This window comes from Alligator sinensis, unplaced genomic scaffold (assembly GCF_000455745.1).
Source record: "Alligator sinensis unplaced genomic scaffold, ASM45574v1 scaffold962_1, whole genome shotgun sequence".
NCBI lineage: Eukaryota > Metazoa > Chordata > Crocodylia > Alligatoridae > Alligator > Alligator sinensis.
Genome location: NW_005842404.1, coordinates 1210059 through 1228617, shown reverse-complemented (window position 1 = coordinate 1228617; position 18559 = coordinate 1210059). Strand labels below are relative to the sequence as shown.

The 18559-nt window shown below is 43.9% G+C and overlaps 1 protein-coding gene across 1 annotated transcript in view; it reads right to left on the bottom strand.

Annotated features, from left to right (window-relative positions):
• The window catches only part of SEC63 (SEC63 homolog, protein translocation regulator), a 78858-nt gene extending 66588 nt beyond the window's left edge, over window positions 1–12270 (bottom strand). The window contains exons 1-4 of the mRNA XM_014522854.2: window positions 12183–12270; window positions 10281–10380; window positions 7728–7842; window positions 2068–2180 (exon numbers count right to left, since the gene is read on the bottom strand). Coding sequence (XP_014378340.1) covers window positions 2068–2180; window positions 7728–7842; window positions 10281–10380; window positions 12183–12270 — 416 coding nt within the window. The remainder of the gene's footprint in view (window positions 1–2067; window positions 2181–7727; window positions 7843–10280; window positions 10381–12182) is intronic.
• Window positions 12271–18559: the final 6289 nt, after the last annotated feature.

Below are 18559 nucleotides of genomic sequence, written 5' to 3'. Positions count from 1 at the left end.
AAGTAACCACTCAGTATAGATTTATCCCCCTTGTTTCACATCAAGTTCTATTAAGGTCTTCAGCAAAATGAACACAATTTTAATTGATATGCTCTGATCTAAATGTTTCTCTAATAAGCAGAGACATTTCAGGGCATACCATAATGCAACAGTATTTACACAGTTCAGCACAGAAACTCTGAATATTCTGGTTTTTATCCTCATTGGTCCACATCTTTGTCCTGACACATCTATGGCACAACCCACACAGCATTCAAAAAGCTTTTCTCTAAGACAATACGTAAGAATGCCATCTAAAAAAACCCATGTACCATAGCTTTCATAAAGTCCTTTATAAGCTTGATGTGAAACAGGTTCAGTTAGCTCTACACCAGTGGTTCTCAACCTTTTTGGACTCAAGGCACTCCTCATTTGACTCGAGGCCCCTTCCATAACTTTTGTGAACTGAGTGGCACCTAATTTTAATATATTACAGTGCTTATGTGCTTAAAGAGAGGCTGGGCAGTGGAGGTAGGGAATCATCCATGCAGGCGCAAGCCTGAGCCTCTGTTTATCTGTTTCATTTGTCTGCTTATCTCCTCACATCTCCCACACCCTTCAAAGAATACAGCTGACATGCTGGTTGAGAATCAGTGCTCTACACCTACTAGTTTATGAAGGTATTAAACTAACATGTTAAATAACCATCCTATTGCTCTCTTCCTAGGGGAAAAGTGTGTTCACTTTTGTGAACAAAAATATTTTGTTTTGGAAATACTTTTTATATGCTCACACATGTATTAAAACATGCAGTTATGTGTGTGTGGGCATATGTTAAAAGAAGTTAATTTTGTCTTTTACTTAAGAGTATGGTGATGTCCACCATGCTGGTCCTTAGTTCCTGTGGAAGTTCATTTCAGTCTTCTTTCTCTGAGAAACCAGTCTCTTGTTTTTCACTGAAAATCTATTCTAACGATCACTTTGAACAATTAATTCATCTTAAATGGTCACTTTACTGTACACAAAACATGAAGGTCAAACAAAACTATTCCATAAACGCCACGTGTGCCAATGACTCTGCCAGCTGTGTGGATGGTAACTCATGACAAAGAAAGTGAAGCTGCATTAAGATCTACTGTTTGAACAACATTGGATTACATGCTTAGATTCTGGGAAATGTCTTCTTAGCGTGAAAAGGCAGGCCACCACAGGAAGATACAGTCTGTGTGGACACCATTACCCCTCATCTCAAGGACAAAAACTGTAAGCAGAAGCATGACTAGAAATGCTGCTCTAGAGCAGTGGTTCTCAACCTTTTTATACTTGGAAAATGGCAGTTCTTAGCTTTCACTCATTTTTTGACTATGGGAATAATAAAAGAGCAGTTCTTCTGTTGCGAAGAACTCAACAGGACCACAAGTCAAAATGTTTTTGGCATTATGGACTCCTATTTGGAATTTCTGGTGTTGTCTTGTGAATCACATGTAGTTACTTGCAAATCTAACAGTGCTGATATTGTGCATCACCCTTAAAAGCATCTCAAAGCAACCCAGGGTACCATGGCACCCTGACTGAGAATCACTGCTCCAAAGAGAAAGGATTTAGTGATAGCCAAGAACAAACTACAGAATAATTCAAGAAGATCATTAAGTCCCACCCTGCAACTGCCTGGGCCTGGCTGGGCGCTCGATGGCCTCAGCAGAGACGGAGCAAGAGCAGCTGCAAAGGTAAAGGAGGAGGGGGACAAGCACAAAAGAGGAAACAAGTGGTAAAAGGGGGAAGACACTAGGGGTAAGGAGTTGGATACATGACTGCTGCTACTACTTTCCCTGTGGCAGCAGTGAATTTACAATAACTAAATTAGACATGGAAAATTAAAAAACAAAATGTATAATTTTCTATGTTTATAATCTATTAATTCGGATATAGTCTTAAATTCAGGGTCATCTTAGATTCAGGTAAATATGGTATATATTTGAATTATTTTTTGACATTGTATAAAATATCAGTCTCTGCCAATAACCCAAAGTTGTTTTTCTTCCCTCTAACACACCAAGTTTTATTCTGTGAAAAAGCAAGAAAACTTACGCTGCATAAGCCTTAGCAATCCTCATGAACATAACTTCATCTCCTCCTTTATCTGGATGGTATTTCAGAGACAGAGCACGATATTGTTTTCTAATTTCAGATACTGTCGCTCCCTTAAAAGAAACAACTCAGGTTAGTAATTTCAAATACATAAAAGAAGCCTGTTCAACAATAAGTCTTCTATCTGACCCACTCAGGAGACAAACATATTTTAAACACTCCAATCAACATAAAGGAAAAAGGAACTATACCCAAATGATTTTCATGACCCTATCAAAATATACATTGAAGACCACTCCATTTTCTAAAATGGAAACCCCATTAGACCTGTACAATTCAAACACGGTAACACAATCTGCAATTAAAAGTTTCAGAAGATGGGCAACTGGAAGAGACTTTCTGGATGATCTTGTTCATGCACCCAAAAAAGGAAAAGGCTTTTCCTAACCATTTTTTTAAATTTAGACTCCCCTAAACATGTCGAAGGAGTAGAAATCCTTATTATCTGACAAAAGAAAATGTGCAGATAAGGGCCACAGTTCTATTTAAATGGAACACATCAGCCAACTCACAAACTAAGATGGAACCAAACCTCTTAGCCATGGCCCACAAAGATGCCTCCAGTTGAGATAGCTTCCACAGCAAGGATAATTCAAATCTATTTTCTGAAATAATATATTGTGTTAACTATACTTGGAAAGGAAAATCACACCAATTTCTTCTACAACAAAGCTTGGTAAATTCCACCTAGCAACACACTCATATCCTTGGATGTCACAGTTTCAGTCTCTGTATCATTTATCTCCAGGGTAGGTTGGATTAGGCTGACCATATGGAAATCCCAGAAATCAGAGACATCATCCAGGAAGTCTGGGACACTACCCCTCCCTCCACACACTCTCACAAGTTGGCAGGCACGGGGCACCATGCCAGGCAGGCAGTGGTGCCTACCTGCAAGGTGCTCTGCACCACTCCAACTCCTGGCCAGACTGTGCCCTGCATTTCCAGGACACTCATCATAATTTTCAACAGCTGCCAAGATCCAGCCCCTGAAATTCAGGACTGTCCCAGCTAAAATGGGACATATTGTCACCCCAGCCATTGGATCTGTGGACCTTATTAGTAAAAGAAAAAAATTCAGGTAAGCATAGTTAATTTTCCTATCCTATTTCATATTTAAGGTCCACAAATCTATAATAAAGTCCATAAATCCAAAATGGGGAGCAGGATCCTTTTTAAGACCGAAAATAAAAAATACATACATAGCCCATGCAGCCAAAGTTTGGCCTCCTTTACTGCATCATGATATAGTCTTAAATGCCTACACTTTTTTTCTTTTTTACACAACTGACTTTTAGATATAAATCAGGTTTTGTAGCAAGGCAGGCTTTTTGTCTTCAATACTTCTACCTCATATGTTGAAACCAAAAGTGAATGAGGTATTGCAGGAAGACTGAAGAGGTTTACATGATAAAAGCAGAAAAAACAAATCTGTCCCTTCAACAGGGTTCCTATGTGATTAAGTAAACCACTTAAACTAAGCGTTTTACTTTCACAATTAGGTGAACCTGAAATTCCTGATTTTCTGGTACCCAACTGGAGCTGTTAAAGCCAGATTTATAGAAGTGCTTAGCACTCAAATGAAACAGAAGTCAAATGGACATCTGCTTTAAATTCAAAGTACTATATAATGCAAAGCACTCCAAAATATTGGGTACTCATCATTTCAAATAAGGCATCTAAAATTAGTGTCCAATTTTGACCTTAATCTTTCTGCCTCAGCAGCCGATATGCAAAATGGTTATGCCATCCCTTACGCGATAGGAGCACTGTAAAGATAAACTCATTAATATTTGAGAGACACTTGTATCCAAGTGATAAGCATACAGAAGCCCATGGGGAAATTATTAATTCTGCCTTCAGAAGAGTGTTTAAATAGTATGCAAGTAGTGTTTTAGTAGTAGATGGACACAAAGCTTCAGGATAAGGATAAAACAAAATATTAAATAGGTGTTCATTAAAATATGCACCGTCTGTGTTGGACACTAAATGAGGGGACGGTCTCTAGAAAAAAAGTATGAGAGAATATAATGCACACCAGGCCAAATTAAGGCTGCACTAGTAACCTTAATCCTTAATTATGGCATTTCTCAGCCTCTACATTTATGTTATTGCTATCACTGTACATTTTATATTGTAGTGTCTATGTAGATCTTCAGGTTTTGGGATATTGTTCAGTCAAGGAAAAGGAGCAGGTGGAACAGCTGAATCTCTCTCATTATTCTGACTCTAGGGCAAGAAAAATTGATACTCCCAGACACAGGCAGAAGGGGTTGGGCCCCAAGGCAATGTCTTCCTGTAATGAAGAAAATCAACTCCTCTACAGAAGAGGCATCTGAGAGGAAAGTCCCACCCAGCCAAAGGAATGCCAGGTACCACTTCCTAGAGAGCTCTGGTGACTGCTGAGAAAGTTCGGAGCGGGGCACGCAGTGCTGGTTGGAAGGAGGAGACGGACAGTTATTTGTGGGCTAGAAAGGGTCAGAGACCCCAACAGTCAGGGCTGGCAAAAATAAGCAAGAAGGTTGATTTCTCGTGATGCTTGCAAGACTGTCAGGAAGGCCAAGGTGTAGCTAAATAAGAGGGTAAGGAACCATCCTCATTTTACTTTTCTCCCTCCAAATCCATATCAAGTTTTGTTTGTGTTATCCTTCGGTCCCATGTAATAAACCTTCTTGTTGTTTGGCTCCTTACAGATTGCCTGTGAAAAAAGCAATTTTGGACAAGTAATTCCAGGCTAGCTTGCTTCACAAAGAAGGGGACCTAAAAAATTCAAAGAGCAGTAGAGCTGAGGCAGGAAGCCATACCAAGGCAACCTCTGCCTGTTCCTTGGGGCAAGCAGCATCCCAGTGTACTGAAACTGGTCTCTTGGGTGACCCCACTGCTATGGTCAGGTTTGTAACAGTCAGCAGGGCTGCAACCTATAAATCCAGTGGAGCTGAAGTAATAAATCAGAGATATCCAACATAGACCATGGGTTGGATACAGCCCACAGGGGTAGGTCATCAGCCTCCAAGTCTGACACCCCTGAAGTATGTGATCCTTTGTGTAAACCAACCCTAGAGGAGGATAAGACACTTTGGTCAGTAGGTTTCAGATATTTCCTGACAACATAGGTATATTAGGACAGGACTTAGGTTCTCTATCTGGCTCTGAAACAGAGCATGCATTAGTATTTCCTTTTAACCCCCTCCATGTTTAACCCCTTTTGCCCTGACCCCTCCAAGCTGCCTTTTTCTGCACTTCTGGCTCCTTTAATCTGGATCTATTTTCCTTGCCCAGCCAATCCTAATCTCCTCTATGCTCCCCATTTGAGTACCAGTTTCACTAGCCAACCACCATCTCGGAGACTTTTGGAGTCGATCTGAGGCTGGGTGCCCATGTGCATGCACACGTGTGCCCCAACCCAGCAGGTCAGTCTGTGGGGGAGGGAAGGGGCGGGGGCTAGATCAAGGCCCCTGTGATGAGGAAGTGCTACAGAGGCAGGAGCAGGGGTAAATTGAGTGGGGCTGCAGCCAGGTGGGACTTACTTGCTGGGGAGGTGTGCCCCCAAATAATTTTTTTCCCTCTTCCTTGATCTGCCCCGCCCCTCCCTTCCCTCCCCATAGACTTGCCTGCTGGGCTGGGGGGTCGGGGTGGGGAGTGGCAGCAGCACCACATGGTAGATCTTAGGCTGCTTTTAAATGCCAACGATGATCTCCTACTTAAAAAGGTTGGAGACCACTGCTATAGATCATGCTCCAGCCAGCCTCGACATCTCATGTATCAGCGTCCCTGCACTTTGAAATGGTGGTGGGGCCCTTGAACTAAAGCTTGTAGAACAAGCTTTAGTTCAAATGCCTCCACCACCATTTTGAAGTGCAGGGACACTGACACACAAGACACTGGGGCACTTTAATTAAAGCGCCTCCCCCCCCACCCCTCCCAGAGCACGTGTAAAAGTGCCCTAAGTTCTCACTTCTGGCTCTTGGATCCATCACCATCTCATATAACTCTTTATGTCCCAGTTTTCCACTGCCAAAGCTCCCAGTCCCAGTCTTAGTTTCTTCCCATTCACTGAAGTCATTGACTGATTTCAGTATAACCATAGCTCCCAATCCCAGTCTCCTTGCTAAGCGCAGGAACTAAGGGACTAGCATATGCTCAGTGCTTTAGAGACCATGGGCATTTATACACACACTTTTTTTCCAGAGACATACTAGAGATTCACCACTTCATAGCAGATTTCATTAATCAAGTCTGCTCCACATATGAGCTGAGGCAAACTGCACTTCACTGCATGCTGTTGTATAAGCAGCAAAATGCGCATCGGCATGCAGAAAATGGCAGCGGTGAGCTTTTGACCTAAAGCATCTCCGAGGTGTTTTCATTCAAAAGTGCACCGCCACCATTTTCTCAGTACTGACATGCATTTCACTGCTTATACAACTGCACGCGTTTCAGTGCCAGGCGCTTTTCAAAGTGCCCAACACTGCAACGCATGCATGTGTAAAAATGTCCTTAATTGCTAAATTCTATGAAGCCTCTACTTGGCCTGTAGAAATGGAGATTTTTCCAGAGACTTGTAGCTCAGCCAAATTTGGGTCCATTTTCAAAGAAAAGGCAAAAAGCGTCCCTAACACAAAGACCATGCATCTTTGCCTTTCCAGACCTGTTTATTTAATCAAAATCAGCCAAGCTAAGGAGGGGAGAAAAGAATATAAGTATATATAGGTTAGAGAAGCAGTCCAATAGATATCAGTGACCAAAAACATTTGGCTCTTGTGAACTTGCACATCGCAAGTAAAATTCAGCCCAATGACTGCAAACTTGCAAGTGATTGACCAGTGCTCCCTCCATGTATAATCTTACTTAGTTAATCTATAAAGGTGCATTTCTACCCTGCCTTGTGACTGATTTCAGACTAACTTGGCTAACTACCTCTTGCATTCTACATCTACCCACAAATGACAAATAGGCTGAAATACCCATTAAATCAGATCTGTGGATCTTAACAGATAGGAGAAAGGTACTGGCAAAAGCAGATAGCTATGTACAAGGCAGGATCTTATTGTTTAAATAGCTTATACCACTTGCATCCCCCAAAGTGCTCCATAATTCAGGTGATAGAGGGCTTCTGTCTTTTCAAAAGACAAGCTAGCTGGATGCCTCCACAACTGACTGACTTCTTAGATATTGCCAAAAAAACAGTGGCTTTTGGGTAGTGTTTTTAATGATCTTTTTTACTCTGATTAAGCACTGTCCAAAAAGTATCATGCAAACACAACAGTTAAGAGACTGAAGACAGATAAAATAGAAATCTTCACCACAACATATTGTAAAAGGCCAAAAAGAAAAACTTCATGAGACTTTTTTAAAACAAGTTACAAATTAATATAATTAATATAATATAATTCTATTAATAAAATTAAATACAGAGCAGTATCAATAGTTTCACAATATATACTAATATTTTTCAGAGGCTAAAGGAACTGCATTTGAGGTACAATTCAAATTCTGAGAGCTATTAGGATATCATCTACATTAAGAATTGTCTTATACTTAATACCAACTCTAGCATATTGACATAGTATGCATTACCTAATAAAGGCACTATTACTTACTGGGTCCAAATGTAAAACTTCGTAAGGGTTGTATTCTTGATATTCTCTGTCCGTTTTGGAAACTTTATATGCAAGAAACAGAAATAATGCCCATCCAGCCAGGAGGATTATTTTCCTGTTTGGAAAAAATACGAAGGATAAAATAAAAGTGCACAAAATCCTCTTTACTTTTATTGTAGCATTCTAAATAATTTGTGACCCAAAGTGAGAACATAAACTTAAGAATGCCATCAGTATCAGCCGATCCAGTAGAACAATTTCAAAATGAACACTTGCAATTATAAAATGGCTGTGAACACTAATGTGTCATCTGGCTTACAGGGACCTGGTCTACATTATAAATCTGCCAGCAAAACTCAAGTTCCAAGAGGAAAATTATGTGGATCCACACATGCACACACAGTTGCTCTAGAACAGCAGAACCCCTTCTTTTCACCAGCACAGCAACAGTCACTCTGCAAGCAACAGAAGGCTTCTGCTGCCATTGAGACATCACCATAAAGTAACGGAGAAATATCTGTGCTTTCTGCTGACTGCCAGGCCATACCAGGTGAGCCATCCCAGAGCATAGTGAAATTCCTGCCAGTATAGTCTTCACAGTAGGGTAATCACACTTTCCACTTAAAACTGGACTGTCCCAACAAAATCCTGTCCTAAGCATCCAGGCAGTTTCTTCAAATGAATATTTTCACCCCATTTTCAGGACTCCCTGTACAGGTATCTACATGCTCTCTCCCACCCCATATTCAGGTGAGACAGGAACTCAAAAAGACCTGAGCATGCTAGAAAGCAGAAGGGGAGGGGAAAGATCTGGCCTGTTTTGAGATTCACGAAATATGGTCACCCTACAGGAGAGGCTTGTGATGTAGACAAACCCTACACTTTCTCTGTTGATGTTTAAATGAAGGCAAACTACTGACCAAACCACTTTCCCCTCCTTCATAAAAAATAAAATCACACTGATTAACAAGTGAGAAAACTTCTCCACATTTTTCATTTCCAACGAGTACTTTTCACCCAACCTTGGATGTACATGCTACTTAATAAAGCCACAAACAAAAAGAAATAAAACAAAGTGTATTCGGGAAAAGGCAATACAGGAAAGATTATAGGAGAGGATTAAAACAAAAGAACTGAAATAAATAACATCACATTTAATTGAAAGACAGCAGTAACACTGTTAACCTGTGAGAAGGGAATGACAGCACTTTAATTGTTGATAGGATCCAAATCAAATTACTGATTAATGTTAGGTCACCTAGGTTAATTTAACAGGTAATTAAAAAGCTGCAACCACAACCACCTCTCTCTGAACTTCAAGCCCTAATAGACACTAATTCACTAACAACTTTTCATTTTTCAATTGTAACGTGTAAACTTATTTTTTGGAGAGGTGCACCAGTACATCAGTCTGATATCGGATTGGCACTTATATAAAGAACATTTACTATATCAGAAATTGGCCATATCAGGTCGATAAATGGCCCATGCATGCGCGCAGCCGCAGCACAGCACAGGCGGCAGGGAGCACAGCCCAGCAGCTTGGACAGCTGCCTCCAGCTGGTAAGTCTGGTGTGGTGGAAAGAAAGGGAAGGGGGGAGGTGGGGCAAATCAAGGCCCCTGCAGTGAGGGAGGCGTGAGGCTGGGGCAAGCACTGCCCAGCCAGGGCAAGCAGGCAGGCATGGAAAGCAGCCGCAGTTTGTCCGGGGGGCACGAGCGGGAAGGGAAGTGGCTCCCGCCGCTGTGCGCCACTTGGCCGGGAGCCGCTGGTCCAGCAGCTTGTCCAGCATTTGGCCTGCTTGCCCAGCGGCTCTGGTCACTTGCCCAGGAGGGCATACAGGGAGGTGTGTGCCCCCGGGTCTGCATGGGGTGAGCTGGGGCCGGAGCTGCGCCAAGCTCTTCCTGGCAGGGTGGGGCTGCAGCCACAAATTCGCCGTAGCCCCTTCCCAGCACAGCCCTAGCCTGCTGTAAAGAGCTTCGCACAGTCTTGGCCCCAGCCCACCCCACGCAGACCTGGGGGTACATGCCTCCCCCATATCCTCCCAGACAAGCGGAGGGAGCAGCAGCAGGAGCCGCAGGGGGAGCACCAAACCAGCGGCTCCTGGCCAAGCAACAGGAGCCGCTCTCCCCGTCCCTGCGCCCCCTGGATGAGCTACGGGTGCTTCCCACACCTGGCCCCCTAGCTGGGCAGCACTTGCCCCAGCCACTGCCTCAGCCCCACACCTCCCTCACAGCAGGGGCCTTGATCTGCTCCCCTACACCTCCTCCCTTCACCCTTCCACCACACCAGACTTATCAGCTGAAGGCAGCTCTCTACGCTGCCAGACTGGGTATCAAAAATCAGATTGGTATCAGCTGATATGCCTCCTTAAAAAAAATCGGCTATCAGTATCAGCTGCTAAAATCTCTATAAGCGCACCCCTAATTTTTAGGGCATGACAGCCATTTCTGTAGTGCAACTAATTCCATCTGTTTTCATTAACAGTTCAAGTTTCTATAACAAAATTACAAACTTAACAAGTGAAAAAGGTAACCCACAGGAAATTCACTTACTTTATTGTAGGAATTATATTTTGTTGTGGTTTTAATAATCGCAAACGATACCACAAGCATCTTCCATATACTTTTCTTATATTTTTCAATCGATTTTGCTCTGTTAAAAAGAAGGGGAAAAAAACAGTAGTTAAAACTTCATCAAAGTTTATTCCAAACCAAAATGATTCTTATGGTAATATAATAGTGGGGTGTGTAGTACAAGTCCAATTTGGGATCTTAAAAGAGTTTCATAACAAAAGTAAAAGCTGCTTTATATTTTCAGCTGTTTCTAACCATTAAAATTTATAGGTAGGCCACTTTAGTGTGGATGGTTCTGCATCACCTGAACAGGAACCAATTGTTTCAAGATGCACAAAAAAAGATAAGTAATGCTGATAGAAAACGAAAACAGGAGATACAGCTTGTCTATTGAATGCCCTGTAAACCTTGTATTTGCTTTTTTAAAGCCATGGCGCACACAGTCTTCCCTTTTCATATCAGCCATATCAGGCATGCCACAAAATAAGCCTTGCATCCCTCCGCAAGTGCCACTCCAACCCCCTTCCCCTGCCTGAGCTGCTGTGCTGCTCTGCTTTTTGCCTCCTGCCCTATCTGCCATTTTGCTACCTCCCTCCTCCCCAATCTGCCACACACACAGGCTGCCCATGCCACTCGTAGCACGCATGCCACAGGCTGGTCACTCCTGAGCTACAGCATGGGGACAAAAAGAAAAAAACGGCATGGGGAAACTAGTTTTGGAACAAAACTGGAGAGGGACAATTGGTAATATATGCAAGTAAAACATCAGAGAAATTAGCTGCCTTCAAACACAGTTACCTTCATCCTCCGAGACTCACTTTGTGAGTTATATTAAACAATCTAAATATGAGACAACATGCATCAATAAGCATTACATTTCTAGTGGGAGAAATGCTGCTCTGCTAGGAACTGGGGGAGTTCACAATGTTTCTCCTGAAAGAAACATGCCAGATCTGGGAGAAAAAGAAACCCTCCTCTTTCAACAAGATCTTCCTGTGCAAGAGTTTTTTGTGCAGGAACAAATGTTTGTATGCTTCCCCACTGCTTGACTCCTTCAAGAGACCAGGAGGAGTAGAGCAGCAGGGAAAGGTTCCCTGTGCCTTCCCAAAACTGAGGTCACCCTATTCTGAGGAATGCACAGGGAACTGCAATAGGTCAAGTCCTCCCAGGACCAGAAAGAGACAGTGCAAGTCATCATTCTGAGCTTGCCTAAACATACAAAACGCCTATAACATTAACATTTTATATTATAAAACAGGCTTCAACCTGGTTTCATTTTAAAGCTACAAACAAAAACCAAAACGAAAATCTGCATCTTGAGAAAGGAATAAGGTTTCTCATAAAAATCTGTAGTCTATTTCCAAGACACAGAGGTTACAGTAACTTCCTTATTCACAAAAATAAGAACATGTCTGTTCATAGATTACTAGGGAATTAAGTGGATAAGAAATTCCGCATGCCTAAAGTCAGTTCGTCTTTGCTAACGAATGTTGAGTGACTGGTTTTGTTAAGCTAGGGTTTCTTCCTAATTCACTATTTTCCTAGAGGTTTTCTATTGGATTTCCCCACAAACTGGCAATGAAAGGAAGTTCAGCTTCTCTAAGAGATCTTATTTCTGGACTTTTCATACTTTTGCACATCACACATTAAGGACTCCAGTAAGCAATTCTTAAAATATTTAATGTTTTTCTATCAAATCAAGATTTTTTGCAAGCTAATGCTTACTAACAATGGCCTCGTATCTGAATAGTCTGAAGACCATTAACAGATATGCTTCAAGGCAAAGCTAATTAAACTGTAAGTCATTACATTCTAAAAGTAACTTCAAGAAACCTTGTTTTCAGACAAGAAGCCACCTGGAAAGGCACAGATCACTCCAACCTTTGACCCATCTTTTGGTTACAGGGAAGAGGTCCACTAGTGAGAAAAGCTGCACCAACAGACCACCACCACCTGTCTCCTTTGCCATCACCGTTCCTACTCTGTAGAGACATCTACAAAACAACACCTGAATGCTTAGTTACAATATAGAGAAAACAAGCCCTGCCCCACCTGCTCACTACATGTCAACCCTGGAAGTGAGATGGAAAGGATAACTTGAAGAACACCCCTTGCACCACACAAGGCATGTTAAAAGCAGCAGCCTGGAGCACCCTTATGGCCTTAGTTCTGGGGTGGATACAGATGGAGCAAGAGCTTATTTCTTCAGAAGTGAAACTGAGTACTGCAGGACAGGCAGGTGGGGCCAGGACTGTGGGGCAGTGACAGCACACAGATGGATACAGGGAAAAGGTCCACTAGTGAGAAGAGCTGCACCAACAGACCACCACCACCTGTCTCCTTTGCCATCACCGTTCCTACTCTGATCTATTTAGGGCATTAGAAAAATTTCCAGAAATTTTTCCAATTCAAAATGTTCTGGAAAACCCACTTCTCTGGTCCTGACCCCATGTTGTCACTGTCCTGCAATCCCAGCCCCAGCCCTGGCCCCTGCACCCACCTATCCCCCTCTTGGATGCCGCTCCCCACCTGGATGCAGGTACATCCCATCCCATCCTATCCCATCCCATCCACCCAGCTGAGCGCAACCTGCTTGCAGGGATCCTGGGTTGATCTCCATGGAGACACCACCTACCCATTCTGTCTGATGCTTAAGAGATGTTTCATACATCCATCTACCTTTACCAAATTTTACCATAATTGTCTAATGATCAAAGACCCACTTGAAGTAGCCATTAAAATCTTCAACCGTAACAATACTAAATCACTGTCTTATGGAGGATACCTTACATTGCCTTTTTGGGATCTAGAATTTGCAAAACTTGTCTCTCAGGAGGGTGTAGAGGGGTCTCTCCTTGGGAATACCATATTCCCCTGACAGTATTTTACAGCAGAATCAAAGCACTACATGCTGGTAGAATCAAAGCACTACATGCAGACCACAGGCTACCCATCCAACTCAAACCCAGATTTTGGCAGAGCAAAGATCAGCACTCATTGCATACTACAGCCCCAAGCATTCCCACACACTTTTTCAAAACATGCAAAACTGGAGCTGCTTTGTTCTACATTGTGCAAGAAGGTGGCTAGCAGAACGTAAAGTATTCAGCTGAATGCTTGGAAGGCTTCTCATCTGCTCTGGTAAGTGAAGCTGTAATTAAGGAACAGAAGGGTAGAGCCTTGATACCTCAGGAATTCCAGACTTGAGGAGAGAACAAAATGAAGCTGGAGTCACTGCTATACAAAAATAAAATTAAGCAGATTAAAAACTGGTTGGGATAGACTGAACCACGAATATGTTCTTCCACTGAGGCAAAAATACCAATGGACTCAATGAAAGGCCAGGCTTAGTCCTGGATTTTCCAGCATGTATATATGACAGCTTCCAAATTCTATAAATCAGGGGATATTTTCAGCAGTGACAAATGACGAGTGAAACAGGGTGACACAATGGCTATTACCTAGATACCAATAATTTGGGCAGGTTGCCTGAACTGGCATCAGAGCTGTAGTCTCAGTATAAGCTTCAACCTGGCAGCAATTTGTCCTTCCTTGTTTCAACTACTTGGCAAGAACATAAATTAACCAATTGTCATTAAGATCAGTAACATCCTTTTACTTTGGGGGCTAGTCACTAAACAAACAAACATCTATTACTTTCACAAAATTAACTAGAGATCATTTGAAGTGGTTTAATCAACTTGATTATTAGATTAAATTGTTCATTTAATATTAACTCACTTAATTCTACTTCATTTCTTAAGTTTAGGGATCCACCCTATTCGCAATTTTGCATTTGTTCACAGAAACTGCAAAAAAAAAAAAAAAAAAAAGTGGTTTCCACGCCCCCCGTGAAAACGGTGATACCTGCAACTTTGGCATAAAATTGTCAGGGGGGAAAAATACTAAGAAATAAAATCCTGGCTCCCTAGTGAGAGCCACTGGTTCTCAGGGCCACTGTGACCCAGCCTCACAGCTAGTTGGGGGGGTGGGAAGGCTGCCCCGCATGAAGGGGAGCAGCAAAAATAGTTGCCACTGCCCGCCTGCCCCTCACCACTGACTGGCTAAGAGGGCTCCCTTTGCGCAGCCCCACACCTCTCCACCAATTAGTGACAAGGGACGGGGCCACACAATGGGCAATCCTCTTGGCCAATCAACAACTAGGGGCAGAGCTGCCGGGGCCTCTTGGCCTGTAAACAGCAAGGGGGGGGCCCCACAAAAATGGTGCTGCATGCCACGACCAGCCTGAGATTTTTCTTTCACCTCAGTATGATTTAGGTAGATCCTTTACTTTTTTTGCTTACTCAGTTTAGTTTAAGTAAACACAGAAAACCTTAACTCTGTGTTAATGTTTTGGGCAATTAATATGACAAGTTATTTCATGCAGCATATCTAACACAGAAAATTCAGTGGCAAGGACACTGTACAAAGCAGACAGGACATTTCTCAGACAAAAGGCTTTTTTTTTTTTTTTTTTTTTTTTAACTGGTATTCAATAACCTTGTGAACATGATCTCTTTTAGATTTCCCCCTTTAAAAAAACCTCTCAGAGTTGCCATATATTCTCAAAGAAGATGAAACTCTCTCCTTTTCATGCCTATAGTACACACCGGGGTGTCTGAGCCCTGGGCTAGATCTCAGGGGTTCTTCCCCAGCTGGATCTGCAGAACTGGCAGAGCAGCAGCTACAGTGCAGCTGAGGGCTGTCACTTAGCCCTCACTCGCCCTTCTGCCATGGACAGCCATATTCAGCAGGGCCCACAGGCCCCAAATTCTACCCCAAACCACACCCCTCCTCAGCCATGTCCCCAACTTCAGATAGCATAGCAGGCCAGATCCAGCCTGCACCCTGGTATACACTATAAATTAAAGTAGGGGCAGGCAAAATATGACCCACAGGCTGGATCCGGCCTGCCAGGCTATTTCATTTGGCCCCCGGGTGGGTGCCTACCAATTCACTGTATCCGGCCCAGCCCTGGGGCTGCCCCTGCTATGCTCACGAGGCTAAGCCCCACTCACCACTGCAGGGGCAGCACATTGTACGCGCCCACTCTCACCCGTGGGACAGCACTGACCACAGCCCTGCAGGTAGGGAAGCAGCAGCAGGAGGGGAAAGTGGTGGCAGGGGAGAATGGTGCTGGTGGGTGGAACGAGGAGGGGGCAGTGGGCAGGTAGGGTAACGGCAGAGGAAGGGTGGCAGTGGCAATGGGAGTGGTGGTGGTGATGCTGGGTGGGAGGATGGGGCCTGTGCCATGCTCTGGGCCCAGAGTCAGGGGGGCACCCAGGGCAGAGTGGCAGGAGTGTGGAGGTTCCATCGCATGGGGCTTACATGCAGTTTCTGGGTTCTCTGCCCAAGCTGTCCGCCTCCTAGGGGAGCCCCACACAATGCAGCCGGCAGCCTGGCCCCGTTCACTGCTATGCGCAGGTCATGGGGAATGGTGGAAAGCTCCGTGCTATGGAGCCAGGCCAGCTCCGCCCCTCTCGCTGCCACCCCAGCTGAGCCCCAAGCTGCACTGCTGGCTTCATTGCACAGGGCTCCCCCAACAGCATGGAGTTTGACTATGCCAGCCCTGTGCAATGGAGCCAGTGGCCCATCCATGTGCAGTCCTGGGGCTCACTGGGACCGTGTGGTGCCACGGGGTGCCGCCTGCTGCTGCCGTTGACAGCAAGGGCTATGTGCAATGTGGTGTGTATTTGTAGGGGGGCCCCCATACACACACCCTAGCATACACACACACACACACACACACACACATCCCCAGCCACCCAGCCCCTCACACACCCAGCCCCTCACACATCCACACCCCCTGCACATCACCACAAACACCTCCACCACAAGCCTCCCATACCCACCCACAGCCCCACCTACACACACCCTCCGACACCTCAAATTAATACATACCCCCACACCTTCCTCTATACCTTACATACAAACACACCCACAACCCCACAAACGCCATACCCACACACCCCCACAAACCCTACAACATATCCCCACAGTGCCCCCCACAAACCCCATACCCACGTGCCCATACCCCTCCACAAAATACAGGAGTAAGACTTCATTTAGAGCAATTATGCAATCACCTCTATATACATGACTCAAACACAAATCAGGACAAAATATTTTTTGAAATAAAATTAAAATATGTTAGTATAGATGTTTGATTTTTAGTATACAATTTGGTGTTTTTCCAGTTCCAAGATGTCAAATCCCCTCCCAAAAGGAGTACTTTCAGGGGCAAGGGGAGGGACTTCCAGTAGCAAAGGCCAGGGGGTGGGACTCCTGATCCCAAAATGGTGACCTGGGGCTATGCTCGCAGCCCTCAACTACTCACCAGAACTCATTAAGCAGCCCTTCAGCCAAAATAATTGCTCACCCCTGCATTAAAATGCCCAGTTCATTTTCATGACATATACTGACACCCACTGTTGAGATGTCTCACTCTTCTCCCACTCCATATTTAATACAGGTATTCCATGTAATCCAGTACAGAAAGAAATCCATGATTTAATTCATGTTTATGCTATACTGAGGATTCAGCAATTACATGCTGCTTTTCATCATGTTCAGTACCTGAACTGCTGTAGGGTGCAAGAAACAACTTGCACAGCATAGATAGACATGAATGGAGAAAAGGGAATTCACAATCAAGGCATCTGGGCTATGACTCAGATTACTAACAGAGTCCGTGCAACTTTCTCATCCACATTCATCATTTCACAGCTGCAGAAAGCATGTAAGGAATGGTTCACAATTGTCTGAAAAAAGTGGAAGCTTACACGAAAATGCCTGTTCTGAAAAGACAATAGCTGCTTTTGACACCATTGAAACAATTATCTACACACACACAGTTTCAAAGGTAACCAGCACTGAGAAAGACAGCTGGATAAGAAGACACACTTTTAATATGTAAAGGCCATCCTCCTCACCCCTCTGTACATCCTAGTATTGTAAGAACAACTGCACAAAAGGTTCAAGGGTTCTTGTGAACATGCACAAAAATATACTTAACGGCAGCATCCTGAAATAGTTCCAAAGACACTTAGGCATCGGGTGTTTAAACTACTATACTGGAGGACCTGGTTGACACTTCTGAGCCTCACCATCTCTAAAGGTGAAGACCTTTCTTCACTCTCAACAGTAACAGAACTAGGCAGATGCCTCTGCAAATTACCTTTCCCTGCAACACTCCTTGTCCACCTGCAATTCTAACACACAGAAACAGAAGGGACCACCCAGATCACTAGGAATATCCCCTGCTAACAAAAGACAACCATGGCATACAATCTATTTCATAAATTGATCAAGGTCCACCTTAGAAGGAGGTTTTCTTGCCTCCACAACTTCTTTTGGTAGGCTAATCCGGAACCTCACTCTGATGGCTGGAAACAACCTTTTACTTTCGAGCCCAAGTTTATTCATGACCAATTGATGCCAAGTTGTTCTTGTCCTGATATTACCCTTTCATTTAAACAGATGTTTTCCATCTTGGATCTTGCTCTTCCTTCCTGCCTGCCCCCCACCCCACAAAGTATTTCTAGGCAGCAACCAGATTCCTTGTCAGTTAAGTTCTAGAATGCATCTAAAAATCCTGGGGGCATTCTTGGTACCCGTTTCAGTTCAAATTAGTCTTTCTTGACCAAAGATGACTAAAACTGTACACAGAATTTCAAGTGACATGCCACTGGTGCCTTGCACAACAGTACTGATATCTCCCTCTCTCTACTAGCAATACCTCACCTGATATAGCACCCAATATATCAGCTCCAAGCTTTTGGCAAAAGTTCTGTCCAGTCCAGGACCCACAAACCAGCCACATGCAGCACCCATGCCAGCCAGAGTGGGCACTGGATCCAGCATGTGGAAAGCATCCCGGTCTGGCCCCACAGATGCAGCACACATCGTGCGAGTCTACTCAAGACCCAGGCCCAGCACCAGGGGCCAGATAACGTGGCTGCCCAAGCTGGAACCAGCCCCTACATCAGATCTTTGATACTCCGATGTAAACCCTTTTTTTGCTGCAGGCATCTGTAGCACAAAATTGGTGTTCAAGTCACTGGTACAAAGCACACTGAGATCAAACCCACAGAAAGAACAATCTCATGTGTTATCCTGAGTGCTTGGCAACTAATCTGTGCAAATAAATTAGGACAACACATCTGAGTTATTGATAAGCACCCCTTGTTTCAGGGGCACCTGGCTAAACCCCTAGGGACAGAGGTAGGGCTGGAAGCCATGTCCAGCAGAGATCCCTT